General features: G+C 48.5%; 9 protein-coding genes across 9 annotated transcripts; 5 read left to right on the top strand and 4 right to left on the bottom strand.

The window, feature by feature from the left end:
* Positions 1-420: 420 nt before the first annotated feature.
* On the top strand, positions 421-1,318 carry DEU56DRAFT_696712 (uncharacterized protein; the record flags this gene model as incomplete). Its single annotated transcript, XM_041347236.1, has 5 exons — positions 421-586; positions 643-712; positions 762-952; positions 1,012-1,211; positions 1,262-1,318. Coding segments are annotated over 5 exons (684 nt in total), but the record flags the coding sequence as incomplete, so codon positions are not given.
* Positions 1,319-2,553: 1,235 nt separating this feature from the next.
* Positions 2,554-3,191, bottom strand: DEU56DRAFT_830825 (uncharacterized protein). The gene has a single exon (XM_041354526.1). It carries the CDS (start codon positions 3,015-3,017, stop codon positions 2,616-2,618), a length of 402 nt encoding a protein of 133 aa, XP_041203484.1. The 5' UTR covers positions 3,018-3,191; the 3' UTR covers positions 2,554-2,615.
* Positions 3,192-5,481: 2,290 nt separating this feature from the next.
* Positions 5,482-6,696, bottom strand: DEU56DRAFT_65781 (P-loop containing nucleoside triphosphate hydrolase protein). Its single transcript, XM_041347043.1, has 4 exons — positions 6,450-6,696; positions 6,348-6,389; positions 6,086-6,283; positions 5,482-6,027 (listed from the first exon to the last, which is right to left on the bottom strand). Exons 1-4 carry the CDS (start codon positions 6,501-6,503, stop codon positions 5,680-5,682), a joined length of 642 nt encoding a protein of 213 aa, XP_041203483.1. The 5' UTR covers positions 6,504-6,696; the 3' UTR covers positions 5,482-5,679.
* Positions 6,697-6,720: 24 nt separating this feature from the next.
* DEU56DRAFT_830815 (kinase A anchor protein) lies at positions 6,721-7,889 on the bottom strand. The gene is made up of 5 exons (XM_041354525.1): positions 7,724-7,889; positions 7,651-7,667; positions 7,231-7,597; positions 7,123-7,181; positions 6,721-7,069 (listed from the first exon to the last, which is right to left on the bottom strand). The coding sequence occupies exons 1-5, from the start codon at positions 7,821-7,823 to the stop codon at positions 6,821-6,823; spliced, it is 792 nt and encodes a 263-aa protein (XP_041203482.1). The 5' UTR covers positions 7,824-7,889; the 3' UTR covers positions 6,721-6,820.
* Positions 7,890-10,161: 2,272 nt separating this feature from the next.
* DEU56DRAFT_745612 (aspartic peptidase domain-containing protein) lies at positions 10,162-12,557 on the top strand (the record flags this gene model as incomplete). Its single annotated transcript, XM_041349159.1, has 5 exons — positions 10,162-10,292; positions 10,412-10,490; positions 10,542-10,728; positions 10,777-11,304; positions 11,359-12,557. The coding sequence occupies 5 exons, from the start codon at positions 10,162-10,164 to the stop codon at positions 12,555-12,557; spliced, it is 2,124 nt and encodes a 707-aa protein (XP_041203481.1).
* A 393-nt stretch (positions 12,558-12,950) lies between these two features.
* Positions 12,951-13,954, bottom strand: DEU56DRAFT_830798 (uncharacterized protein). Its single transcript, XM_041354524.1, has 2 exons — positions 13,713-13,954; positions 12,951-13,658 (listed from the first exon to the last, which is right to left on the bottom strand). Exon 2 carries the CDS (start codon positions 13,626-13,628, stop codon positions 13,203-13,205), a length of 426 nt encoding a protein of 141 aa, XP_041203480.1. The 5' UTR covers positions 13,629-13,658; positions 13,713-13,954; the 3' UTR covers positions 12,951-13,202.
* A 2,130-nt stretch (positions 13,955-16,084) lies between these two features.
* Positions 16,085-18,843, top strand: DEU56DRAFT_65499 (copper radical oxidase). Its single transcript, XM_041347041.1, has 5 exons — positions 16,085-16,428; positions 16,480-16,574; positions 16,626-17,182; positions 17,231-18,445; positions 18,524-18,843. Exons 1-5 carry the CDS (start codon positions 16,312-16,314, stop codon positions 18,526-18,528), a joined length of 1,989 nt encoding a protein of 662 aa, XP_041203479.1. The 5' UTR covers positions 16,085-16,311; the 3' UTR covers positions 18,529-18,843.
* Positions 18,844-19,598: 755 nt separating this feature from the next.
* DEU56DRAFT_65542 (uncharacterized protein) lies at positions 19,599-21,712 on the top strand. The gene is made up of 12 exons (XM_041347042.1): positions 19,599-20,077; positions 20,129-20,225; positions 20,283-20,299; positions 20,363-20,393; positions 20,455-20,487; positions 20,539-20,615; positions 20,670-20,724; positions 20,779-20,874; positions 20,937-21,047; positions 21,106-21,149; positions 21,197-21,222; positions 21,287-21,712. Exons 1-12 carry the CDS (start codon positions 19,901-19,903, stop codon positions 21,426-21,428), a joined length of 906 nt encoding a protein of 301 aa, XP_041203478.1. The 5' UTR covers positions 19,599-19,900; the 3' UTR covers positions 21,429-21,712.
* Positions 21,713-25,141: 3,429 nt separating this feature from the next.
* Positions 25,142-27,063, top strand: DEU56DRAFT_65296 (uncharacterized protein). The gene is made up of 15 exons (XM_041347040.1): positions 25,142-25,293; positions 25,355-25,364; positions 25,417-25,436; positions 25,487-25,519; positions 25,571-25,603; positions 25,660-25,752; positions 25,814-25,844; positions 25,906-25,938; positions 25,990-26,066; positions 26,121-26,175; positions 26,233-26,334; positions 26,397-26,507; positions 26,570-26,613; positions 26,671-26,696; positions 26,761-27,063. Exons 1-15 carry the CDS (start codon positions 25,234-25,236, stop codon positions 26,897-26,899), a joined length of 867 nt encoding a protein of 288 aa, XP_041203477.1. The 5' UTR covers positions 25,142-25,233; the 3' UTR covers positions 26,900-27,063.
* The last annotated feature ends 337 nt before the right edge of the window (positions 27,064-27,400 follow it).

The following is a 27,400-nucleotide window of genomic DNA, read 5'->3' as shown; positions in this document are numbered from 1 at the left end:
ATATTTTTAGGTTCACTTTTACAGTTTCAATCTACATATATATTGGTCCAGGGCCTTCTGCCGCCATACAAGGCACAACCAGCTCGGCCCAGCACAGAACACCCTCGGAGGCTGGCTGAGCTGAGTCGGAGCACGTTGGCGGCTGTGAGCCATAGTCCAGATCAGTCCGTTTTTCTCTCTAATCGTGCAAAAAAGGTCAGGGTCGGAATTCTCGTTACTGGAGTCTTCAACCGATGGTGGTTATAACGGTATAGAAATGCCATGACTTGACACGACGTTATATTGTATCCCTCAATTTTTGTTTCCATTCCTGCCGATCATGATGCTCCCTCTGCAAATCCCCAGTGATGATTGGGAAACAATCGAAGGTGAGCGCACTTGCTGGCTTCCAGGCTCGCAGAAGCATCTCATCCCTCGAGTAAAGTTGTTGCTTGCATATTTCACGGGAGCGCCATCACCACTACAATTTTTCGACTTGCATACCGGTTGCATACATCCAGATTCTGGTGGGAAGATGCGTGGGCTGCAGTTTCTCTTGTGTTTGATGTCATCTGCCTGTTCGGAGTATGGGCTGAAGGACCTCGCTGTGGGTAGTATTCTGAAAAGCGGCAACACATGCTGAGCTGAATTTACTCCTGGCAGTTAACGACGATCCTCGCGTTTATACGACCATGTTCTGGCTACTCCCGATCGCTTTCACCTCTGTTTTATGGTGCGTAGTCGAGACGAGCTTGTTCCCTCCCTGTTCCTCATGTCACCAGGGCGGCGAGGATGAGTATCATGTATTCCATTCTGCGCGTCGCAGATCCGCGAAATACACTTCGGCGGATTGTGTATGGCATCATAAGCTGCTTTGCGGTCATGTGGACAGGCTTGGTTGTTCAGAAGCTGCTCGATTGCGTGTACCACGCATGTGGCATGGGATCCGACGTCGCTATTTCAGACCTCATCAGTCAGTGATTTGACTCATAACATTATTCTTATCACTAATACTGAGGCGCTCCTTTCAAGCCGATGCGGTATCTGACCTAATGCTGGTCATCATGCCTACGTATCTCTTACGAGATGTCAGGCTTACTCACCATCAGCGAATTCTTGTCACTTCAGTCTTTTGCGCGTCTTTGTTGAGCACCGCCATTTCAATTCCCCTTTCCATTCTCCTTTTAGTGCATCCGGTTTCGAAGGCTGCAATGACAATCGCGCATGCCAAGGTGTGTACTTCTGCTTTTTAACTTCAGCTGATCATGACATGCTCCAACAGCCAGCAACCTCGCTAGTGATCGCAAATCTACTTGTTATAGTCTCCTTTGTGTACCGCTACCTGCGCAACTCCAGGGCAGATCTGGACAACCCAGCAGTAACCGGAGCCGCGCAATTTTCAACGTTCATCGACCTTGATCACCTCACGGTGGACAGGAGCTGGAGCACTGCGCATATCTCTTCTATAGCGACGCCCATTAAGACTTCCACCCAGGCGCATTCTACTTCTCAAGCGGCGGGGAAGTTTAGTGGATCATCAAGCGATTTATCATCCCAGCTGTAGCGAGGTCGGCAAAACATTCGCTTTTGGTGGTGGACTTGGAGTGTCTGTTACCCGCCCCGTCCCTGCATCCTTTACCTGAATTGGTTCAGGGAAACTGCACGCGAGTATCGCATTGATCCTGCGTCTAACAAGACAACATATGTATATGACACTGAATAATTTTTTCTCCTTGTATCATAGATTATATCCGGAACGTTGGACCAAACCGTCGGACGTCATGACGTTAGCTATTTATCAGATAAGGCATATTTACCGAGGTAGACACATTGTGTGAATTGATCATTTGTATGGGCGTGTGAGTAGGGCTACTTTTTGGTGAAATGAACAGAACTTTGTTAATCGGATTCGGTCTGCAGCCTGGGCCTTGTTCACTAGCTTTCGCTTTCACTGCCTGGTGCGGAAAAAAATGAAATGCTTGATAATACCCAGCCCAAACAAATCCAAGTGTGAGGTATGCACAACGTGTACATGAGGGTATAACGTACGCCCGAGACAACAGTGCACGATTGGAAAGCAAGGATAACAGAACGATGGAGATGCGTATTGGTGAACGATGCTACGATATATAGGAGCGGGTAAAACGATGAATATTAGGAAGTATGCAAGTACCGAGGAATCTGAGGCGTGCAAACATCGTGATGTTTTGCAATGATTTTGTGATGGTGCCGATGGATTGATCATATCCATGCCATGGCGATAGCAAGGAAGATCAGGAGACTGAAGGACTCCCAGATTTGCCGTTACCACTATAACTCATACCCCTGGAGAGCTTTGGGAAGGCCGCAAGCGGCCTGACAACTGTGGAAGCTGCTGGAGGTACATAGGAGGTATTGACCCTCCGCAATTGTGGAGGCGGTGGCGGCGCGGACGCTCGCCATTTCTCTTCCCACGCGCGAAGACCAGCGACAAAACCAGGGTTAGGATTAATGCACGGTCTGCGACGTTTGACTAGAGCGTAAGCCTGCTCATATGACATCCCGAGATTATGGATGAGATAAGCAATGACTATGGCTGGAGAGCGTGAGACACCCTGTTACACAAGAACCACATCAGGCTTGATTCTGCAAACATTTCAAGGGAAGAGATATACCTGCTGGCAATGCACTAGAACGTTCCCACCACTTTGCAGTGCGTTAGCAATATACTGACATGCGCCTTCAAGGTGTGGACGAAGGTCAGCAGATGGTTTATCGAGAATGTCTATCCGGAGGCAGCGGAAGCCGTCCTTTTCTGATATTGGAAGCCAGGGGACATCGAGTACTTGTACAATATGGGTGATATGATGTTTTGCGAGTAACTCGCGATCCATTGTCGCAGACATGGAACCTAGGTACAATGACCCTGGCTGGGAGCTGGTGGGGTGGGCTACGGATTGAATTGAAGGCATGGACTGAAACTGCATAGGAAGAATCTGGTGCATGGGTGTGCAAATTGCCTCCATGACTTCTGGAGACATGCCCTCAAAGCGGATCATAATTTTGGAGTACGACGGTGGATGAGATCAGTAGAAAAGTGATGAGCTCGATATCGGAGACTCTGGGTTAATGGGAGATATGATCACGGTTTGGAAGAAGATGTATGTGTACAGGGTGACACTGAATAGACTTTTTTTCAGTGGAGCGATATTAGGAGGATGGTGGAGCTGCATTGACCACGATCCTTGCTGCCTTCAAATAATGTAGACTGTTTCCTATTTTGGAGTGCGAGTGTCTTTTTCAACTAATCTCGCCTCCGTGAATTCAGTCCTCCTCCACAGTCTGGACCACAGAAGGTACAATGAACTTGATTAGATGGGTGATCCTCGGTGATCACATCAAGTTTTCTCGAAAAGGTACGTACCTGGACCTTAATCACGTATCACACTAACATGCAGTGTTTCCACCGAATCCATCTTTGATTCACTTCGAACTGCCTGAGGCAGTTCATCGGACTCACTCGGTTTTGGTTATCGAATTGGTAACTTATCTGCGGAATACAAGTTAAAACCGTCTATCAGCGTCTAGATATCGTCCTTATGTGTAACGTCGTAACTTCTCAGAGAAGCATCCCCAGGCTTGAACGTACTTTGCTTGTCCTCGATCATTTGGACCCACAACGTTTTACTGCCGCGGAGCGGACCCCTCGACAGCATCTCTCCGCGAAACACCTCGAGGCTCGAAGCTCAATGACTTTCCATCCATCCTCGAGGCTAGATTATCTTAAGGTTCCCGCTTACCGGCTTCTCGGCGAAAACCTTGCAACGAGTTTGATATCTGACCAGAAATTCCTTATTCTCCTCCCGCCATATTAATGGACTCGGAAGCTGGAGCGCGATAGCTCCTGAACCGTATCAAATCCCTGTGAGTTTGCGGTCTCAAGATCAGCACGAGGCCAGTGCTGTTCCAACGGCGATTGTTTTACCTTTACCTCGCCTATCGGAATACTTGAAGCCTCATGTGTGCCGCTGTCAATGGTTCCAGAACCATTCGATTATGATCACGACAGCCCCTTATAATATGTGGTCTACTATCTTCCCCTCATCAATCATTTACTAGCCCCTGAGTATTGCCGCTAAGCGCCTATCACTGATGCCCACTGTTGTTCAGAGAACACCCGAATGATCTTATCCTGCCCGGAATCAGAGAGAAGGAACTTGTCAGAACGTTTAAGATGTTGATGATGGTTTTTGTCGATCCGGCTGCCGCAGCCTCATTGTGCGAGATTTTCCACAATGTCCTAGGTACCTTTCCCATATTAGCCAGATCTGTCTCTTGTCATTGTTGATCATGTTGATCATCTCTCTCTAGCTGTTGTACCAAATCACCGGAACCCACTGTTCAAGTTGCTTTCGGTTTGTTATACCCCGGGCGCCCTGCTTTTTACATCCCACTCAATCAACGATTTGCATTATGACCCCACCTCTAATGACTCCTCAACTTCTCTACCTCCGGAATCAAAGGAACATCTCGGATTTTCTTTCTGGCGCGTTTGCAGCGTGTAGACATATTATATTTTTCTTGACCGCGAACTATTTCTTCTGAAACCTCATGCAGAGAATAAGTGATCCGGTGGGTGCGTATCTCACTTGGTTCATGTGCGCCCGAACTTGGCCCGAACACATATTTTCGTGCCCGGCAGGAGCTTCCTGGCTTATCGATATCATCCATACCGTGACCCGTACAACGAACGCATATTGGACACTATTTTCTCGTCATAACGACAAGCGGCGCATTTCAGCCGATCTCTTTTCGGTTCCCTCAAGCGATGAAGCCTGCATGCTCGCAAGCCAGACTGGTGGCTCCCAGGGGCCATCTTCTCCGTAGTGTGGGGCATGTGGATAAATTACTTCTGCTGCTCAGTTTGATCGGAGACTCTTGTAATGATCAGTCATGCCAGATAGTGCAGGGGCCACCCCCTGCTATTGCACACAACTGTTAAGCCTGTGCGGCGCGCATTCGAATTGCACGAAAGCACAATTAAGTACAGGTCAATGAAATTGTCAAGACGTGGGAAACAAGATACCAAGAACGCCCATTTAAGCGGGCATCTGTAATACCTGGTGGGTCGCGCTCCGAGAAGTCACTCACTTCGTGAAGCCAAGCATGCGAATGCACGCGTACGATAAAATTAAGTTTCGATGTTTTATGCCGAAGAGTGTGAATCTCGTACACTGCCGCATAGGACTCTGCGTCATTATCAACACCAGAAAGTGACTTGCAGAATTGGGCTCCTTGACGTCGTCTAGAGAACAAAGACCTCATCAAGGGAAAGCCCGAGGTTGTAATTCACAATACCTTCGGAGTTCAACTTGGCGCTTCTGTACTCCTGGAAGATCGGAGGCAAGGGCCGTTGTAGACATGTGACTCAAACTCGAAGCAGATTAAGAGGCAGAAGCGTGGATATAGAACGTACTACCAATAGTCCATGCAATCATACTGGAACTCATTCAAAACTGAAAAACAAAGAGACATCAATGCAGAGTCAAATACTGATGAGGCCGCACACGTGTCCGGTCACGCAAAAAAATAGAGCGAGTGAAAGGACAGATCATGAAGATTGCTAATAACAACTAGTCGTGAAGGGTATGGACTCTTGACAGGGGCAAGGGTGTAGTCAGAGAAGTGGCGGGGTGCGGGCGAGGTGGGAAGTAAGGCAGCCTACACAACCACGCAGTGGTGTTTCTTGCTATTCTTGGGCCGGCTAAGAAGTGCAGCCCTCGTAGCATATTGGAAGACTTCGCGAACGCCCTCGCCTGTTCTGGCCGAGCACTCGAGATAGTGCCTCGCGCCAATCTTGCTCGCTACGGCCATACCCTGGAAAGGTGGACACATCATCCAAAGAAATCTGTCAGGAAGGAAATAAAAACGTACCTCCTCAGGGGTTACAGGTCTCTGGCTCGTCTTCTTGAGCTCGTCAATCACTCGTCGGTCACGTCTGAGGTCGTTCTTGCAGCCAACAAGAATGATTGGAAGACCGGCGCAGAAGTGCATCACCTCAGAAATCCACTGGATTCGGGAGATGCCGTCAGGACCGAATGAGGCATTGCTCATTGGCCACACGTACCTTTTCTTGAACGTTGTCCAGAGAGTCTGGTGAGTCAACAGCAAAGCAGATAAGAATGACATGGGTGTCTGGGTAACTGAGAGGTCTGAGACGGTCATAGTCTTCTTGCCCTGCCGTATCCCATAGAGCAAGCTCGACATGCTTTCCATCAACCTCTACATCTGCCACATAGTTCTCGAAGACGGTCGGAACATAGACCTATATAGACAAGAATCAAGCGAATAATTAGAGAAGCAGGCGGCTGACGAGTAAATGAAAATACCTCAGGGAATGTTCCTTTGGAGAAAACTATCAACAAACACGTCTGTTAATGATAATATGAGTCGTTCCTTGTTCTGTTTCGCGTGCAAGTTAAGGGGCGTACCTTTCCACAAGCACCATCACCAACGATAACAAGCTTTCTCCTGATTTCAGCCATTATTCGAACGTAGAAAGTAGGATTGCGTGGATGTACGGGCGCTCCTTGGGGATGATGGTGTTCAGCGAGACAAGAGTCGCACGATGATACACGTCGGTCTTTTAATCGCTCTTTCAATGGCCTCACAATGGGCTGTGCCGTGCCACAGCTGTAGGCCTGTGCGTGAGACCTTACTTCCCTTCTAAGAAGCCATTCTTCATCGCAAGTCACAGCATTACGAGTAGTTAAGAGTGACTATCTTATCAGCCCAGACTTTTCCAAGCCTCGGCTGTGAGTGTAAAAACACGATTTGGACACCATATGTCATACAACCGAATCTATGACGCTAACGAACAGCATCCGCAACTCACGTATTCGCCCTCGGGGCCGTAACTTCCCATCTTGCATATCTGTATCTCATCAACGCTCCAAGTGCCAAAATCTACCTTCACGGGGTCCCGAAAATCATGTGATTCTAGCGGTGAACTAACAAAACCGCGAATAGCCGGTGACGCCAAAATGGCGTTGTATGAGAACGGCTGTCGATGTGGTTTGCGAAATGAAGTGTTGAGAATCGTGCAATGCAGCTGATTCCTCATTGACTGCTAAGTTAGATCAACCAATAGTAGGAGCTACGAACCTTGAGAGGACGACGATCTTGAATAAATCCAGCGTCACTGAACGCCTTGTTCACAAATTCTGTTGGAGCATTAGTATGTGAATGTAATTGGAACGAGACTCGACGCACCGCTCACGGTTTTGAGGCGCTGAGCGTTTTCTGTGTCCAGTGAAGGGCCCAACCAGAGGACATGCGCGTTGTCTGCGTTGCCACGATCGGGGTACATGATGTTCATATCTGTAAGGGGAATGCAGAGACTATGCCCGTTCAATAACTCCATGATCCGACTTCTCAATGTCCCTAACAAAGCCTGCGCATTTGCTAAGGTTTTACCCGAGGAAACCAGTGAATCCTCGAGAGTCATTACTCCCAGTGTCAAATGAAGGCGACGAGGTGCGATAACAATGCCGCGATCAACACCAGGGAGCGCAGGTTTACAATCAAGCAAGCCATCCGTGAAGGACTTCACTGATTCCTGCAAACGCACATGGTGTCCCTAGGTCTACGTTGGCAGATATTTTTAAAAGAAATCAAAAGATCGATACTGACGATGGGCAGGGATATGACTTGGAGACCACGCACTGAGCACGCATATTGTATTTAAAAGTCGAAACCCACGGACAATGTGTAGGTCGCAATTTAGAATTGCGGTTTGTACCAGAGGAAAATTGTCCACCACGAGTGGTTGAAGTGCTTGCCCTGGCAGTGTATTTCGTAGCCATGCTTTATAGGAGGAATGATGGCCTCGATTAATGGAGATGGCACAGTAAATCTGCATGGCTGACCGAGAAAGTAGAAAGTCAAACCGGGAAACTCCGAACTGTCTTGAATTCAACTGCAATGCAAAGACTTCCAACAATCAATTATCCGGGACACCATTGATCATCAGCTGCAGGCTGGTGAGCCACTTTATCACCATCGAAAAGTAAAACATGCCACTAATTTAGTCACTAAGTACGTAGCTTCACGATGCACTTGTCCCCCTGATCGAGACGTCTGTTGACGGCAGGCTCTTGATCAATGGTGCACGACGGTACTAGTGCATGATAAGAACTGTATTCAGTTGAAGTTTTATCGATAAGACCTTGACTGACGCAATATTTTTAAGTTGTGTTCTCGACCATGATGTGCGCGTATGTCGCAAATCGATCCTTTTATAATTGGTAAACTTGTCCCTGCTTTCCGAGTCAACGTGTTAGGGATCCATCAACTCTTCTCCAAGTCGTTCCTGTGGTTTATCCATGAGTCAGTCGTTCTTTATACAAATTCTAATATGGTATTGTGGAAAGCAGGATCATCATGGTGCCCATCAAAGGTGAGCGCATCTCCGACCGCTCTATTTTAAATGGGAGCCAAGGCGTGGCTGCAGACTTTGACAACGTTGCCATCTCGTGCATTGTCCTTATCAACTTTACGGATTGGTGGGGAGCCGTGTGGATAACAATTGTATCCACACCTTATGATATAGTGGTGCGTGCGTGGCTTCCTAAGCCAATAGCTGGTGAGTAAGTAAAATCTGTTCCTGACTTTGTTTCGAGGCATTGAACTGATTTAGCTACCTGAGACCGACTTGCTGTGCGACAATTCAATTGGTTTACGATATTGTTTCATGGTACACGCCTTGCTGGATATCCATGGACTTACAACATCAGGGCAGCAAGAGGTTGCAGCGCCCTCAATCAAGGGTCACCGTAATTGATTGTGACATGTCCATTCGTAGTAATTTTTAGCATTCCGCGCGCAAAGAATTCACTGTGCGGGCATCAAGATTATGCTCCTATGTTCGGTCTACCCCATTGGGGGAACTCCGAATGTACAGCTTCAAGTCTGGATCCGCCTCGGAACATTATGTCGAAAGAGGACATATCAAGATAAGGATGTGTGGAGCACAGCGTGTATTCTAATACAACGTTGGGCGCAAGTTGCGCAGCGTATTAGCCACACCAATAATCTGTACTTGCTCGGAGGCATAACAAATCTCTTCAAGCTACTACAGCAGTTAGTGGCATATGTTTGAACGCACTCGAAGGATATAAGCTTGTCCATGATTCCGGGGTGAGGTGTCACTGAAAGCTCGTCACTACTCTGGTTTTGAAAGTCGCTGATCTTCGGCTTCTTCTTTGCGGCTTCGCGATCCCGCTTCTTGCTCTAGTCACCGCTGTTCAACCTTCAGCTGTCACTGTCGGATGACCGTCCCTGCGACTCGTCCCCATGCCGGGATGTCAAGGTCACAGGTTTTGTAGCAATTTTCTCGTCGTGGGGTGCATTGGATTATTCTATTCCTTACGCGAGGTACGGAAGACATGTGGAGGCCTTCCGTGCGCGAAAAGTTTAATCCTTCGGTGGTGCCTCACTACATAATAATAAAGATGGTGAGTGACAAGTGTGGACAAAGATATTTACGACGTGACCCGTGCCCATGAAACACGTCCGCTGTTAACAACGTTGACAGATTGACGCTTTATGAGTAGGCCACAAAAGCCCGCATAGTGTGCGAATAAAGTGCCTAAAGAAGATTATGCAGGGTCACTGCAAAATGTAACGCTGCCGAGAGCGTCGGGCGGGACGGCGAGCGCGCACGCGAATACAAGGATACGCTCTTTAACTGTGTCTTAACACCATCAATCATTGAAAGTCTGGCTCTTGGTCGCGGTATGTTTAACTTTATCTTGACAAATGTCTTTTGGGCGTCTTTTCTGACATGTTACCAATTGACGGAACTTTTTATGCACAGCGCTCGCGTCGTTCTGGAATCTGGATCATTGTCATCGCCTCGTTCTTTACCTCCCTCTTTTATCCCCGCAAGTCTTTCCCCAGTCTCATATACTTATTGCAGTGTAAAGCCTATCCAAGGAAGGCCATTGTGAATCTAAAGACATCCACCGGTACCGACCAGCTTGTATGTCCTCATCGGCTTTCATCTAGGCGTTTAAAATCTCCCGCGGGTATTCGTTTATAACACCTTTCCTGGTCAGTCCACCATCTTTCGCGGCTCATTCTCCCCGTCGCCCCTGACCTTCCTGACCTTTCAGACTGCTGTCTCTACCCTCTTAGTGAACGATGACCCTACCCAAAGGCGCCCATGTATCTTCGAGAGCGGAAGGCAAGCAACGTGCCCGAGACGAGGGCACCGGTGGTGCTGGTGGCATGGTGCTTAACCTTGAGATGGTGGCCACGAGCTACAATTCATTGTGAGTCTTCAAACTACCACCCATCTTCGACCCTGTGTTTTGAACGGTTTAAAAATTTTAACTTCTGATTTCGTTTTGCCTCCTGCATTTTTTCCTCCATGCTCATCGCTTGAATATAGTGCCTACGTCGTGCCCGTGTTAGTAGGTTCGGCTCAGCAAAACCTTTCCCTCCAGGTTGATACGGGCTCCTCGGATCTTGTAAGTCGTGCCTTCCTTGGCACACAGCCATATTCATTCCAAAAATGACAGTGGATCGCATCAAAATCGTGTTCCACGGCATCGTGTTCATCCACAGATGGTCGCCTATACGATCCGACCTCCTCGACGCCAACCGGTGCTAGCTTTACCATCGATTACCTCTCCGGAACCGTCAGCGGGCCCATAGTATGGGATACGGTCCAGCTTGGAACATACAGCCTGCAAAACCAGGCGTTGGGTTTGTGTTCTAAATATCTTTTTACATCCTGCTAATGAATGTTTACAGCCGCTGCCACCTCGATATCCAACGAGCCCCTTAGCTTAGATTTTGATGGCATCCTCGGTCTTGCTCTTCCCCTCAATTCGGTAATTGAACAAGCGGTCCCCCCGGCTACGGACAATAACCCAGACGGCGCATCGTTTTCCTCGAATCTCTTTTCCATGACCCCCGCCTCCACAGCTCCCTCACAGCCGTTCTTCTCCCTCACTTTTGCCCGTCCTGGCTCGGATGAAATTCCATCACTTCTCGGAATCGGTATGCATCCTTCGTCCGTCGTTCCAGATCCCTCGAAAATCAACTATTCGACGCTTGTGAGCCAGGGTGTTGGCACATTGTTCTGGAAAACGAATCTTCGAGCCATCACAGTCTACGTAAATGGTCAGGCGCGTCCTGTGTTACTAACAGACTCTGTTACTGGCGCTGCTTTCCCCACTGCGTTACTCGACTCTGGCGTGCCGTTGATCATCACAACATCGTCCATCGCAAACGGAATATATGGCGCACTGGGCATAAGTCCAGCCTCAGATGGTAATTGTGAGTAATTTGTTCATCTCAGCTCACAATTACCATGGGCTGACTGTCTGTCAGACTATGTCCCCTGTACAACGCCACTCAACATGACTATTACTCTTGACGGCCAACCCGAGCTACCCATCCACCCCCTTGACCTCACCAACGAGCCGTCTGGGCAGCACAACGCACAGTACTGCATCGGCCTTATACAAGCTGACGACTCACAACTTACCGCCACTTCCCAAATCGGGGACATGGTCCTCGGTGTTCCTTTCATGCGTAACGTTTACACCGTGCTTGCATACGAACCCTCACCCTTTAACGTGTCTGTCTACACTGGAATCCGTCCAACACTTGGACTCATGGGACTTACAAATATAACCCAAGCACTTGATGAGTTCAACAACGTCCGCGTCCTCAATCAACCGCTCGGCGGTTCGCCGCCACAACAGACATCCTCTTCAAATGACACAAAGCTGTCGGTGGGCCTTGAAGTACTCATCGGTCTCATCGGTTTCTTTGCATTATGCTTCACACTTTTCGGGCTGAAATGGTTTATGACCCGGCGGCAGTGGAAGAAACAGGGAATGGTAGACACGGATGGGGGGAAGAAAGGCGAAGGCGAATATATGGCCTATCAGCTTACGAGGCGAAACTCGCGGTCAAGCGATGATGCTCCTCCCGTCAGTACTCTCCGGACGCTCGCGTACAACTCATACGCTACGAGGAAAGAGAAAGTGTCCGAGTATACTTTTGACTCAAACGGGACGCGTGTTGAGCCAGATCCAGTCGAAGAGTTTGGACAATGGAAGGCCAAATACGATCATTCGCCTCCGTCGATATTCGAACTGAGCGATCCGTGGGATCCTCATGCTGGAAATCGAGATACGATTGTAGGCACTGAAGCGCCTTTGCCTGATACTCCTTCCTCCCCTGATCTTTCGGCTACCATCCATCGACGAACTCCGGATGAAATCAGTCGTTTGCCGGAAAGCATATCTGTTCCCTTGCTCACAGACCGGCATCGCCGAAGAAGCAGCTCGCAGAGCAGTGATAGCGACGTCGCGGAAGTTGGTGTAGGCATGGCAGGCGTTGGCACCCTTGCACGCGGGAGCCAAATCATTGGTGATATGCGTCACCACCCGTCTCGGGGCGATAACGCTGACAGGAACTCGACGTCCTTGGGTTCGCGTAATGACATCATCACTCCCTCATGGCGATATCGGGCATCGCACGAACATCCTGATACTTTTGATGTTGTCGATATCCATTGACGAACCTGGCCATGGACTTGTTTTAAGAGCATAGTTGCATCCTACCCCACTCGGAATAACCATGTGGATTCATTCATCATGCGCATCTCGATTTCCATCTCACATCCATCTCATTTCATCTCACGCACATCTCTACCGACGCTCTTTCATATCTGGGATATATGTGGTATAGTGCATAGTTGTTCATCTGGACTTTTTATATATATATACGGGCTCATCACTTGGACTTATCTTGCGTGTTCGTTATAAAGTATAATACAGTCAAGCCAATCGGTGGAGATCTACTGGATATTTGTACATCATTTGTATGTGGAGCGAATATATTACAGTCACCATCTTTCTGTGCTGGGTTAAGGATCTGTCTGGTTGCAGTAACTTGTACAATGGTACTGGGACGACTATGAAGTAGTGGCATATGCATATGCAAATCTGGGAGGGAACTATTGGGGAACTACTGGCTTTACGGTTCATGACAATCTCAAGGTTGTGTCGATCACTCTAGTCGAACTCTAACAAGTGAGTGATGTTGATAGAAGACAGTCGCACGTAGCATACTACAGTAGTACCCAGACAATATCCACCGACGCGCAAAACCATGCACAAAACTCTTCGCATGGTTCATCCGGTAAGAAACCCACAGCTGGATTATTTCTCCGAAGAATAGACTGTGTCTTCTGCACTGATGCTATATTGGACTTCTCCTCTTGTTGGTGAGTCGTGATAGGACTTGACTGCGAGCTTGATGGCCCTACGAGAAAGTTCCTGGCTTCCCGACACAAGATTTAAGTAGGTTGATGATGTATTTGATGAAGCGCTGGAGCGCCGCGTGACTGAAGAGGATCTGTTGATAATCTCTCGATCAAGAATAAGTAGCAGGACGCACGGTCGCTGATACACCTCGTAAACCCAGTTCGCGATCACAACGCTTGCCACTATTGGCACTACGATGGGAGCCGAGCCGACAAGATGCCCGCAATAGTACCCACGACGGAGCGGTAAGAGACTGCTATGCATGTTCTTGTTTCGATCAGCGGCGAGTCTGACGTCTAGCTCATTGAATGTGCTCACCATCAATATCCTGAACTCTGGGCTATACAAGTACTGCGCGTAAGCCACGTCAGAACATGCGACAACGACAAAGAAGAGAATTATTACACTATGAGGGTCTTGACAGTTCGATACAGCAACAATGTCCGTGTGAAGCACATGCAGACACTCTCATGTCGAATGGCCTTTGGATGCTATTGATGTGAGCACCTTCCAGTATTCCGTAAAACAGATGTGAAGGCTCAGATCATGTTCGGTAATACAATGACGGGGACTTTGACCAAAGGGTAAGTAGCGACATGCGGAGAGTCATGGTTATTAGTCAACATACTGTTTCCAAACTTTCTGTCGCATTGAAGCCGTGATGGAAAGTTGGGAAACAGTATTACCTAAAGAATGGCGTTTCATGGTTATCCTGACTCACCGAGGATAAGTCCGAATGGTTTCATCAGTGGTGGGCTGAAGCTCTGGGTTTTCACCAGAAGAGACAGGTCCCACATCTTGCTATCTATAGATCAGACATTTTTCAATGCAAGACGTGGATTCTTACTTTGGTTGTTGTATTCCCGCAAAGCTCGACAACAATATTGAATGTTTTGCAAATGTGTCGTATTCTGTTTATGTCACAATGGATCGATCAGCGATCAAGGCGAGAGTGTAATATTTTACCGCCTGAGCCATACCTTGTGTCTCAGGTTCTCCGTTCGCACCAGACACGCGAAAGATCTATTCAGTATCAAAATTGATGTCTTCATGACTCGGTCTTGATTCCAAACCTCTTGTGTTGTACACGTATGGAAAATGCCTCGATAAAATGCTTTCTATGATCAAAACACTTCAGACGAGTACATTCGTTTGATTCGAGTGCTTACATAGGTGGAGAAAATGTGCAAAGTCTTTGCTGCTGTGTGTTGAACTGGTGCGCAGGGAACTGTTGAGGCATACTAGGAGAGATGGCCATCCTGATGTCAAGTTAAGTGCTAGGACTCCAGACTCTCCTTCGTGCAGGAAAGGTCGCCGTGATGGAATATTTATGTGGAGGGTACATATCATGAAGATCAGCTATGGGGTAAACTCGAGTCATCGAGTAATACTGCGGTGAACGACGTGTCTCGAAATGCAGTTGAACTGAACCCATCAAAATGATTACATCATCTGAGGGGTAAGCACAATTAGTCATTCTTGAATCAAAGTAAACGTTCACCACCCTCACGCAAATATATCGCCAATTCAATCAGACCTATCTTGACACCAAGTACTAGGGCCATCCCTGACTTCAACTCCCACGGGCCACTGATGTCAGTCCAATGGTAACACGACTGTGCCATCCCGTATATGCGAACGCGTATGCGGTGACTTGTTGGTGCCGTTTGATGCCCTACAAGATGTGCAAACTGCGTATATCTCTATCTCTGACTTGTTCTAAGCTCCGGCTCATCCGCATGACGCACAGAATACACTTCCCAGCTCGGCGATATCTGACACTCTGTTATTTGAATTGCAGCTTGTGTAGGTACTGGAGGCACTGTTTTATGGACACATGTGATGCCACGGTCACTTTCTGATGGCCTTCGTCCTGTACATAGCAATTGTTTAGTGCGGTAAGCTATTCAAGGCTGGTGGATTTCTAACATACTCCTGATTCTTGGTTGCGCGTCAGTGACTTTGAGGATATTCCTTCAAATGCGGGTCCGAAGCGGTGGTACCTGCTTTAAGCTCTTCTCAGGGGCAGTGGTATCACGCGAATTGCAAGTTATAGATGAGTCTATAATATCTCTCATCCTAGTCACGAGTCTGCCTGACGGTCCGCAAGAGGATCAGATCAGAGTGCTCATCGCTAGAGCTATGTTTACTCATGCACTCCGAGATGATGACTGTAGCCTGCATTGGTCGCTGAGCAAACTCGGCGCCCGTTAGCGGTCTTTAATATAAGATACCGGGCACGTATTCTGAGGCTTATTAGCGAGAGGAACTATCAAAACTGTTTAAAATTGTCTTCTGTGGGCGAGCCAAGCGGGGCGTACCTGGCTATTCATGTGTTGCTATGTGCCATGTGCAAAGCCGCGTCCGCATCCTATGTTGGGTTCGGTGTACTACAAAGCAATGTCACGGTTGGATGTAATCCTATCGATGACTCGGAGTCGCTGATACATACCGTTGAAATGTTTCGAGCAGTCTTGCAATGTCGAGCAATCAAAATGAAGCCAGCGCACCTGCCTAGGAACATAGCAGCCATGTAGTTTCATGGGAACTGTCACGGTAAGTTACTGTGTGCATACAAGGTCCAGAAACGCCGCGTGTGACGCAAAAATGACGCCAAGGACCGTTGCAGCCAAAGGTAGATATATCGTTGAACCAGGATATTCATGATGTAGCACCATGTGAGTCCACGATACTGCATTACCATAGGGCAATTGAGGCCCTCCTGATGAAATCCAAATTATGTAAAAAAGAAAGTGGAATTTGACATTGATGGCCGAAGAAGGGGCGCGGGATCATGGAAAACGGAGCATTCTGGAAATTTAGAATAGACAGTCGTCATGGCCAAACCCCTAATGTACTGAAAAGTCACCTCACGAAGCCTCCCACACCTCACGCTCTTTTTCGCTTTCTATCTTCCGCATTATTGGTTCAGTCGTAGCTGTATTCCATATTCTGTCTTTCGAAGCTTTCGTTAAAATTATAGTACGACCACTTCAAGTTAAAGATGTTCTTGTCCGTTGCTCGGCTAGCCTTTGTGCTGGTAGCATCTTCCAGCCTAGCATCTGCCCAACAAGCAGGTTCTATCGTCCAGATCGGTAACACACAAGTCAGCGCCATGATGGTACGAAATCATTTGTCTTGTTGTGTTTTGCACTGAGTGCTCGCCCCGAAGATGTTTCTTGGCAACGAGGAAAAGGTCTACATCCTCGACAAAACGGAGGGCAATGCCGCTTCAATAGATGGCCACCCTGCTTGGGGTGCCGTGTGGTATGCGCCCTCGCATTCGCTTTACACTAGCTCGCTTATTTTTGCGTCCAGGGATGTGAACACTCACTCAGCCCAGACCATGGAAGTTTTGACCAATACCTTCTGTGCTTCTGGTATGCACCTGCCAAATGGTTCGTATGCAACGTTCGGTGGCAACAGTGCCATTGGCCCGCTTGGTGCAGCTGGTAGTGTTGGTGGAGGTTCATACGATGCGACATATCAAGATTACGACGGAAGAAAGGCCATCCGAATCCTCAATCCTTGTACGAGCGCCAATGATATGTCGAGTACTCAATGTCAATGGTATGACGACGTTGCCGTTCTGTCCATGCAGAAGCAGCGGTGGTACTCTGCAGCTGAGTCTCTCGGCGACGGTTCTATTGCTTTGATCGGCGGTTTCGTCAGTGGTGGTTACATCAACCGCAATACCCCTAATACGGATCCAGCGACAGAGGGCTCTGCTGCTGAACCGACATATGAGTTTTTCCCTTCGAAGGGAGTCGCAACTACCATGAATTTCATGATCACCACTTCGGGTCTCAACTCATACGCGCATACCTACCTCATGCCTTCTGGTAACATGCTCATCCAGGCCAATTTTTCTACTAGTATGTCTTATCCTTTCGCTTGTCGATTTTTCTCATGCATCCTATCAGTCCTCTGGAATCCCGCCACCAACGTCGAGACACCTCTTCCCGACATGCCGGGCGATGTCATTCGTGTTTACCCTGCTTCCGGTGCCGTCGCCATGCTACCCCTTACTCCCGCCAACAATTACAATCCCACCGTTATCTTTTGCGGCGGCTCTGACATGCCTGAGGAGTATTGGGGTAACTATTCATACCCCAACTACAATACCTGGACCTACCCTGCTTCCAAGGACTGCCAGCGCATCACCCCAGAACCCACAGATGGCTCTTCCCCTGTTTATGTTAAAGACGATGACATGCTCGAGGGTCGCACCATGGGCCAATTCATCATCCTTCCAGATGGTACCCTCTTAGTTCTCAATGGTGCCTTAAATGGCACCGCTGGCTACGCTCAGGCTACTGGCCAGACCGCTTCCTATAGCCTCATGCCCTACGGTGAGTCGTTGGCTTCTGGCCCCGTCGGAACACCTGCCATCTACAACCCGAATCTGCCTGCTGGCAGCCGCTGGTCGAGCGCCGGCCTGGGTACCACAAAAATAGCACGTCTGTACCACTCCAGTGCCCTACTCATGCCTGACGCTTCCGTCATGATTGCCGGATCCAACCCCAACATCGACGTCAACCTCACCACCATTTTCCCCACAACCTACACCGCGGAGATATTCTATCCACCCTACTTCAGCGCCAGTGTACGCCCAACTTACTCTGGCGCACCGCAAACACTCTCTTACGGTGGTAGCTCCTTCGACCTTACCGTTCCTTCGACCGCGTACAGTGGCTCGGGCAACGCTGCTGCTGCAAACACGACCGTAGTTCTGGCCCGTGGCGGGTTTACAACCCATGCCATGAACATGGGCCAGAGGCACCTGCAGCTCAACAACACGTACACCGTCAACGGTGATAACTCAATTACCCTTCACGTGGCTCAAGTTCCCCCAAACCCTAATATCTTCACTCCCGGACCTGCTCTTATGTTCGTCGTGATGAACGGTATTCCGAGCAACGGGACGATGGTCATCGTCGGCAATGGTAAAGTCGGGACGCAACCTACGCAAGCCGCTAGTGTTCTCCCTGCTTCCATCCAGAATTCCTCTTCTCAAGGCTCAGGCTCAGGCTCAGGCTCAGGTAGCAGCGGTGCGCCAAAAAGTGCGTCGGGAAGCACTCACATCGGTGCCATCGTTGGGGTTGTGATTGGAGTATTTGCGGTTTTTGGTATTCTCGGTGCGCTCCTTTGATTTTGTGTGGCTCACCGTCGGCGCGCCGCCATCTGACTCGAGTGCGTTTGTTCCGTTACAACAGGATAATCCAAGCAACGCTTGGAACGCGAGCAGTGCCAATGTGCATTCGCCCTATCGGGATAACGTATGTAAGAAAGAGAGGGTGCAGATTATGATCCTTATAATCCGGATGGGAGGAGTGCAACATAGATGGACAGCAGATATGCTCACGGACAGGATTAATAGAAACGCACGGACAGCCATTTGTTGTGTGGAATACCTCACTTTTCATCTTTGTTTTTTTCTTGTTGCTCATCATGAATAGGTACAACTTCCGCTTGGGTTCGTGTTGAAGCTCTTTATTAATGTCCTGCATGCCCCAACGTACTGTCCGCTGCTGGGGGCCTTTGGGTGTGGCCACTGGCGACCTTTAAATCTATGAGCTCTTTCTCCATGCGCATTGTGCGCGAATGACAGTTGCTGACTCACGCACCCATGTCAAGGTCATTAAGGGCAGAGTCGATCTTTGTCATTCGAGTTATTATACCGCAGCTCTATCAACGACTAAGCTCCATCAAGCCATGCTTGGTCAGAGTCAAGGTTTTGTTGAGCTCTGCGAGGAATTCAGCGACCGCGGAGGAATAGACCAACGCTTGATCTTTCACTCGGGGATTTAACAGGCAAGGATATCTTCAGAAAATCGGGGACAGAGAGGTTATGAGAAGGAATGTGTTGGGTATAGGTGGGTGGAATAACGAGCGTCCAAGGTCGCGACGATAATCTGCCTAGCCATGTCATCCGCCACTGCAAGGATGCTACTGCCAAACTTCGCCAACAAGTTCGGGCATTCAATTATGAACAAGACAGGTGATGAATGGTATTCAAGTTCTCTCGCGCAGTACTTCTCCGGTTGTTTCATCCAGTTCTCGCCCGGGAACTGGAAGCCATCATTGCACAGGAAAATCTACAGTGGGTCCTTGGGAAGGCATTTGATTTTGCCGAAATAGAGCAGGTTGACCCAGAGATAGTACCCCGAGCTGCTGTAGGTGAAGCTGACGTCCTGGATGATGACAGCCAGGATGATGTATATATGGGATGAGGTGTTGTTGATGTTTAAATTTTCGGTAGGACCGTCGCCGATGGAAATTTTCACTTTTAGAGTTGTGCACACTGCAGCGTGCCACGGCCCACTCGGCAGAACCGGTTATATATTTAGCCGGTTGTGCCAGTTGTGCCGGCAAAACCAATAGTTAGTACTGCCCACAACGCTAGCCAGGACCATCAGACCACGGACCAGTACATTATAAAATGCATAAGGTGCGCGTGAAACTCATTTTACCACTTGAACGAATGCAGACGGAGTATTCGGCTGACGATATCGCAGAGGCCAGGGGTCTGCAGTCCTTAGTGGTATGTCCCTTTCTTCATCGTACGAAGGCAAGATAATCACAGATATACCATGCGCCACCAGTACCTATGCAGTGCGTATTCTTTTATGAACCACCTCTTCCTGGTGCTAACTTGGCATTTCAGCGTCGATTATGGCGTTCTGGGTAGGCTTGTCCGGAACTATTCCCGTCCGTCGTTAAACTTGTTAATTCAGACCTATGATTATGCTTGTTCACTATACGAAGAGGTAACACATTTGTCCGTAATGCTCCTCAGTTTTAATATATGCTGTTCAAAGTGGACATTCCTCTTTCGGTCGCGCTGGACCAAGGTAAAGGGCCTTTATATCATCACACGACATGCCCCCTTTGTCTTGCTCTCCACCGAGCTAGTTAGTGAGTTTGGCTCCAGCACACATCCACCCGATGGTAAATTAACATTTTGTTCTTCAGAATTCTTCACTCCCGATGTATGTGAACATGCTGAGTGGACTTACCTACTGATGAATGGCATTTACTGCATGGCTTCACAGAAATGCCTGATGTCGCTCAAAATTCATTTCTGTGCGTACACAGTACATGCTGCATGCACATCCTTGCTGACCGCTACTCTTTCCTCCCGCAGGTCTTGGCATAATATCAGTCATTTGCTCTGAATGTATCTCTCTTTCCCCTCGAAATACACGTCCTCCTGATCTGATTCATCTAGTCTTTTTTGTGCTCAGAACATATGCGCTTTGGAGCAACAATAGAATTGTACTCGCGGCCGTGTTGACCACCTTTCTCGTGAGTTCTCCCACTCTCTCCACACCCAAAGCTCGGGGTAAACGCACTAGTCAGGCTGTTACGGTTGCATCCATCGTCGCTGGTTTCATCACCGTTGGCGCATCACGAGGTTTGCGCTCACCTCCCCCATCACTGTTCACACATACTCACTCCACTTTCACAGTTATAGTTACGACCAACGCAATCCTAGGAATCACAGACTGCTACTGGTCCTTGGCCGCCACCATACAATTTCTTCTCTTGTTTGTATTTCAATTAGGTTTGTTTCTGGGAACTGGAAGCACGCATATACAGTTGTCATGCTGATCGGTGTTCTTCCAGGACTCTTCTGCCTAACGCTCATACGTGTCATACAGAGCTGGCGGACGAACAACGGCCCTCTGTATTCTATCCTAGTAAAGCATAACATATTCTATTATGCATCCGGTCTGTGTAAGTCAGGCCGTACACATGTTTCCGTAATCATCAGCGGTGACCCTTGTTCCTAAAGTTCTTACAGTCCTGAACTTCCTCATATCGATAATGTTTGCCAATGTGCGTAAACTTTTAAATACCGAATCATTGATATTAAGCATACCCAGTCCGCATACCGCTCCCTCTTTGAAAGGTATGCACCTCCGAGTTCTGCTGTAAATTCTTACTCACAGCACCACAAAACAACATTTTTACAGTTTTGAGGTCACGGTCCTTACAATCCTCGCCACGCGCATGCACCTCCATCTCTGGCGGATGGACCGGGATGCACACGGATCTGATGCCCTCGGGATGATTTGTTTGTCTGATATGTTCTCAGCGGACCTTATGGCTTATTAGGAGTCGTTTGTGGAGTGATATTTGGACTGAACGAGATGACTGGTCCGGGTGGCTTAGGAGGCGCTTAACTTATAAGGAATGTATTTCTTGCTGTGGGCGGGAAGTGGACTTGGTTGGTCTTGATCTATTTAACATCCATAGGTGTTGAATTTCCACTGAGGACGGTGGATGAGTGGATCACAATTGGTGTCAGAAGTGCTGCCTCGCGGCAGTGAGTAAAAATCACATCACACGGACAACACTCAGCATGTACTGATTCAACTTCTAATATAATTCACTAAGAAGCATCCTATTCGAATGCTAGGCGACTGTTTCGAAGTCTACGAGGGAAAGGGATGGTTCTACCCAAGGAAATCATCGATTGTCCTGCGTGTGCGGTGGCTGGGGTTGAATGGGGAGGACGAATGCTGGTTCAGCAAAGCTTTACGTATCTCGACTCGTGCAAGGGAAAGGTATCTTGCAAGACTGAGAGGGTCTCGGGAGCCCAGCGAGGTGAGGTCTGTTGCACACCTTGAACAGATCCCCATCATCCCTCTAAACTTTTAAGGTCACCGGTGACCATAATGACCATCTGCGATAACTCCGGAGAAGCGGAGGTTCCAAGCTTGAAAAGATAGTGCGCAATCTTTGCCGACATAAAGTGTAGGATTTCATTCGACAAGTCATGGTCGAGGCTAGTAAGAGTTGTGAGCCTTGCCATCGAGAACAGTATGAACGAATTAGTATATGTCGTTCGTTCAAGAGCAGCGCGCTCCAGAGGCGTCTGTAGGGCAACGCGAATGACAGGCCACCTCCACGGCAGTTTCACGCTGTCTCACAGTACGTCATCTCCGATGCGCTTGCGGATGCGAGGAACATCGTCAATGCCTCCGAAGCCACATTGCAGGGCGGCACGTATGATTCATGGGGTACAGATCAGACGCGCGTTCAAAGTGCGTTATGGATTGGTCGAGATCCCTAATTTTCTGTGCTATGTTCATGCGAGCTCGCCGACGCCTAAATATGGAGTACTGCAGTTAACCATAGATGAGGGGAGGAGCTTGGACTTGTCCTGGGCTTTCAATCTCTTCGAGTATGATGTTTCGGTTAGCATTATCAAGTTCGATGCATTGCATGAGTGTCACAACGAGGAAACAAACTTGGTGGAGTAGGAAAAGATATAAAGAGAGCAACAAAGAGAGAATAATTACCCACATGCCCAAGTATCAATGCCCATTTGCATGTGGGGGAGATGCACAACAGAGGAAAAGTACGAGACGAGCCCACCATGAGATGGGTGGTGACTGCACGGCTGCTGCACCAGCTGTGGTGGCATGAGTACCTGGAGCAGGAGGTGTCGTGGAGGACGAGGTGGTGGCGTGCTGAGTTTGTGATGACGACGCCTGGGTTTGGCCGTGCAATTGGCTTTGCTGCTGCTGCTGCTGCGGCCGCGGTTGTGGAGCAATAGCCAGTGCCTGCAGATAAGTCATTGAACAACAGCGACGGGAAACGCACGGGAACGAATACATACCTTTCTGTCCTGTACTGTAGGAACATCGACAATACGAGGGCCACGATGAGAGAAGATGGTTCGTCTTGGGCGTTGCTGGAGTTCGGTTGCTCCATCGGTCTTGGAGCGAGAGTGGCGGAAGAACGATGAAAAGCGTTTGAGATGTGAGTCGTGTGTGGAGGAATGGTGATGGGTACCATGTGCTGCGGAGGACTGAGAGTACAAAGATCAGAATAAAAACTGGTCAACAAAAGCAGATGACTCACCTGGGTGTCATCAAAAAATCCTGGCGGTATTCGGCGGGCATGAATAGCTGGACGTCGCGTAGCATCTCTCTAGAATGTCTTTAAAATCATTGAAAAGCTTAAGGAACACGTCACATACGGTCGTTAGTGATTTTTGAGCTGGGACCTGCAAGTGGGAGATTAGTATAGTTTGTACCAAAGAACCATGGGATTTACATCAGAAATGGGTAGGAGAAGGTTTTCAAGGCCAGCTTCTTTGATGATGGCGTGAATGTCCCATGTGTGCACATTTCCGTTGTCACAACCAGTAACTAGTACTTTTCCATCAGCAGAAAGGGCTGCGGAGTCCAAACGATCTTCATGCTGGAGGGGTTGTCCGATCTGGAGATTCGTGTCGAGATTCCATAGACGCGCTCTTTTATCACCTGATACAATTGCAAGGATGCGGTCGTTCTGAGACAAGGAGATGGCGCGGACACCGTGTGTGTAACCCTCAAGAACGGCAATCTGCTGCCAAGTGGCTGTGTCGAATATCCTAATCAGGTTTAATGAACCGGAGATGAGCTTCTTTCCGTCCGACGTCCAGGCCAAGCTGCTAACTGTGTAATCATGTTCAAGTGTGGTTATCAACTCGCCCGTCTTGCTATCCCAGATTTTGACTGCATTCTCGTAGTATCCGCCTGTCGCGATTTTTTTGTTATCAGGCGAGTACATCACCGCGTACACCGAAGTCTGCCCGGTTTTGATTGTTAGGACAATTTCACCGCTCTTGACATCCCATACTCTTGCTGTCTCGTCCCAGGATCCGCTCGCTACTTGCTTACTATCTGCATTCCAGCACAACGCACACACAACATTGGTGTGCCCCGTCCATTTGGCAATGACCTTTCTCGTCTCGACGTTCCGCAATCTCATCGTCCCGTCGCCGCTTCCGCTTGCAACTGTCTTGCCGTTTGGAGACAATGCCATGGACCACATTAATTGGTCATCCTCTTCTCGCCAGTCCTCACCTATCTGTGCGCCGCTCTCCAGGTCCCATAATCGGAGTGAGCCGTCATCAGAACATGTGATTATGCGTCGTCCGCTGGGCAGATGGACAACACCTGTTACCCAGTCTGTATGGCCTCGCATCGTCTGGTGTGGTGTGGGCGCTGGCTTCTGTTGCTTCTTGCTGGTGGATGAAGACATCGTAGGTGCTGGGGAGCTGTACTGCAGATTGGGGCCTATCTATGCGAGAAGTCTGCTGAGATCTTTGAACCAGACCGCGTTTTCGGGTGGCAATGGTTGCTGGTAAGTCCAGGGGCTTCTCTTCTTTCACTGCAACGCTTGTTAGAGCACGCAAGCCATTGTTCACGAGCCAACATACTTACAGGAATTCAGTCCTCTCCTAGAAGACAGCTTCAGGACTGTGTATGCGTACTTGCTGTACCGTTATTCGAGAATGTGCTAGGGATCTTGATGGATATTCCAAGCCGCTGCTAAGCGAGTTGTCAACTTCACCTGCAGAACAATTTACGGTGCCACTCACGAGAAGCACCGTTCAGACACAGTACTCAGTCACCAGCGATCAATGGATGTCTGGTCGGGAGAAGAGGATGTTTGGCGCTCGTTCGTTCAAGCCGCCTTTTCTCATTTAGGTCCGTCCCGTAATTCACAACTTCCTGTTTATGCCATCTCACGTCATTTATTCGATTCCCAATACCTCTTATCATGGAGATGCAGATGACATGGTTCGCCTGATTGGCCATGCACCGCTTCCATCAAGTCAATCCATCGACATCATGATGGTGATCTGTCATATCAAACTTCGGTTCCCTGGAACGTTCTGTGGATGGTTCCTCGATTCCGTCATAGTCACCGTAGAAAATTGGGAGACACGAATTTGAAATCGTGAGGGTTGGTGGAATGACGGCAGGTCACCCTGAACTCGACACGGACTGGGGAAAAACACAGCTGCCTACGAACCAAGACTCCAGCCACTTCGCCAGGACCCCCCAGCACCAACACGGAAGGGCCAGTTTATAAGAAAGTGCATAATGTGTGCGTCAAACCCGTTTTACATCTTGAACGAATGCAGATGGAATATTCGGCTGAAGATATTGCAGCGGCTAGGAGTCTGCAGTGTTTAGTGGTGTGTGGCTTTATTGATCATATAAAAGCGAGATAATCACTGATATATCATGCACCACCAGTACCTATGCAGTGCGTATGAGTTTCTGGATCCCTTCTTGCTGGTGCTAACTTGGCAGCGAAGCGTCAATGGCGGTGTTCTGGGTAGGCTTGTCCAGATCTATTCACGTCCGCCATTGAACTTGTGGATCCAGACCTATGATTATGCATGTTCACTACACGAAGAGGTAATGTATTTGTTCGTAATGCGCCTCAGTTCCAATATATACTGTTCACAGTGGACATTCCTCTTTCGGTCGCGCTGGACCAAGGTAAAGGGCCTTTATATCATCACACGACATGCCCCATTTTTTTCCTCGCCACTGAGTTATATAGTGCATTCGGATCCAGCACACATCTTCCTGATGGTGAATTAACATATCGTGCTTCAGAGTACTTCAACCCGAATGAGAATTCCGATGTATGTGAACATGCAGTTGATTTACCTATTCATGAACAACGCTTACCACATGACTTCACAGAAATGCCAGATGTTGATCGTGATTTACTCATGTACGTGCACGGTACATACTGCATGCACGTCCTTGCTGAGTGCCGATCTGGCCTCTCACAGATTTCAGCATGATATCAGTCGGTTGCTCTGAATGTAGCTCTCCTTCCTCTCTGAATACGCGTGCTCCTGATCTGATTCATCTAGTGTTTTTTGTGCTCAGAACATATGCGCTCTGGAACAACAATAGAATCATCCTCGTAGCCATGTTGTCCACCTTTCTCGTGAGTCCTCCCACTCTCTCCACACCCAAAGCTCGTGGTAAATACACTAGTCAGGCTGTTGCAATTGCATCCACCGTCATTTGTTTCATCACCGTCGGCACATCACAAGGTGTGCACTCTCACCTCCCCCAGCCACTACTCGCACATGCTCACTCCACTTCAACAGTTACGACCAGCGCAATCCCAGGCATCCCAGGCTGCTACCGGACTTCGACCAGCTTCAACTTGAATGCCATACAATTTCTTCTCTTGTTTGCATTTCAATTAGGTTTGTTGCTGAGAAGTGGAGGCTCGCATATACAGATATCATGCTGATCAGTATCCTCCCAGGACTCGTCTGCCTCACGCTCCTACGTGTCATACAGAGCTGGCAGACGACCAACGGCCCTCTGTACGCCATCCTGGTCAAGCATAACATATTCTGGTATGCATCCGGTCTATGTGAGTCAGGAACTTCGTACGAATGTTTTCGTGATCATTGGTGATGATTCTTGTTCCGAAAGTTCTCTCGGCCATGAACATACTTATATCGATCATGTTTACACATGTGCGTGGACTCCTAAATACCCCGTATGATCGAGTCATTGATGTGAAGCACACCCAGTCCGCGTACCACTCCCTTATTGAAGAGTATGCACCTCCAAGTTCTGCTGTGAATTCCTACTAACAATACCCCAAAACAACACGTTTCCAGTTTTGAGTTCGTGGTCCTTACAATCCTCGCCACGCGCATGCACCTCCATGTCTGGCAGATGGACCAGGATGCACACGGCTCTGATGCCCTTGGGATGATTTATTTGTTTGATATGCTCCCGGCCGACCTTATGGCATGACGTATTGTTGCGTGGCTTATTCGGCACCGTTTGTGGAGTGATATTTGAACTGAAGGGATCGCTTTGGAGGCGCTTAACTTAGAAGAACATATTTTATGTTAAAGGCGGTAGGTGCCTTTGGTTGGCCTTGATCTATACAACATCAATAGATGTCTAGTTTCCACTGTGAGGGCGGCCGATGAGTGGATCATGATTGGTGTCAGATAATACTGCCTCGCGGCAGTGAGTATCATTCTCAAAATTACGCGGACAACGTTCAGCATGTACTTATTCAATTTCTTTTAGTTCAATAAGAAACGTCCTATTCAAATGCTAGGCTACATTAACCCTACGAGTCAATGAGGCGAGCAGGACAATCAAGTAAGGTTTGCGCTGCTGTTCGTGTCACGGAGAATGAAACACATGCAGACGACTGACTTGCAGAAGAGACCTCTGACTCTTCCTATGGTCGTCGAGAAGACAGGTGGGGACTTGGGTGATATATTTTGTTGGACAAATCTT

Source organism: Suillus clintonianus (genome assembly GCF_016758775.1).
Source record: "Suillus clintonianus strain FC179 chromosome Unknown DEU56scaffold_111, whole genome shotgun sequence".
Classification (NCBI taxonomy): Eukaryota; Fungi; Basidiomycota; class Agaricomycetes; order Boletales; family Suillaceae; genus Suillus; species Suillus clintonianus.
The sequence above is the reverse complement of the archived record's forward strand: the minus strand, read 5'-3'. Positions and strand labels throughout refer to the sequence as shown.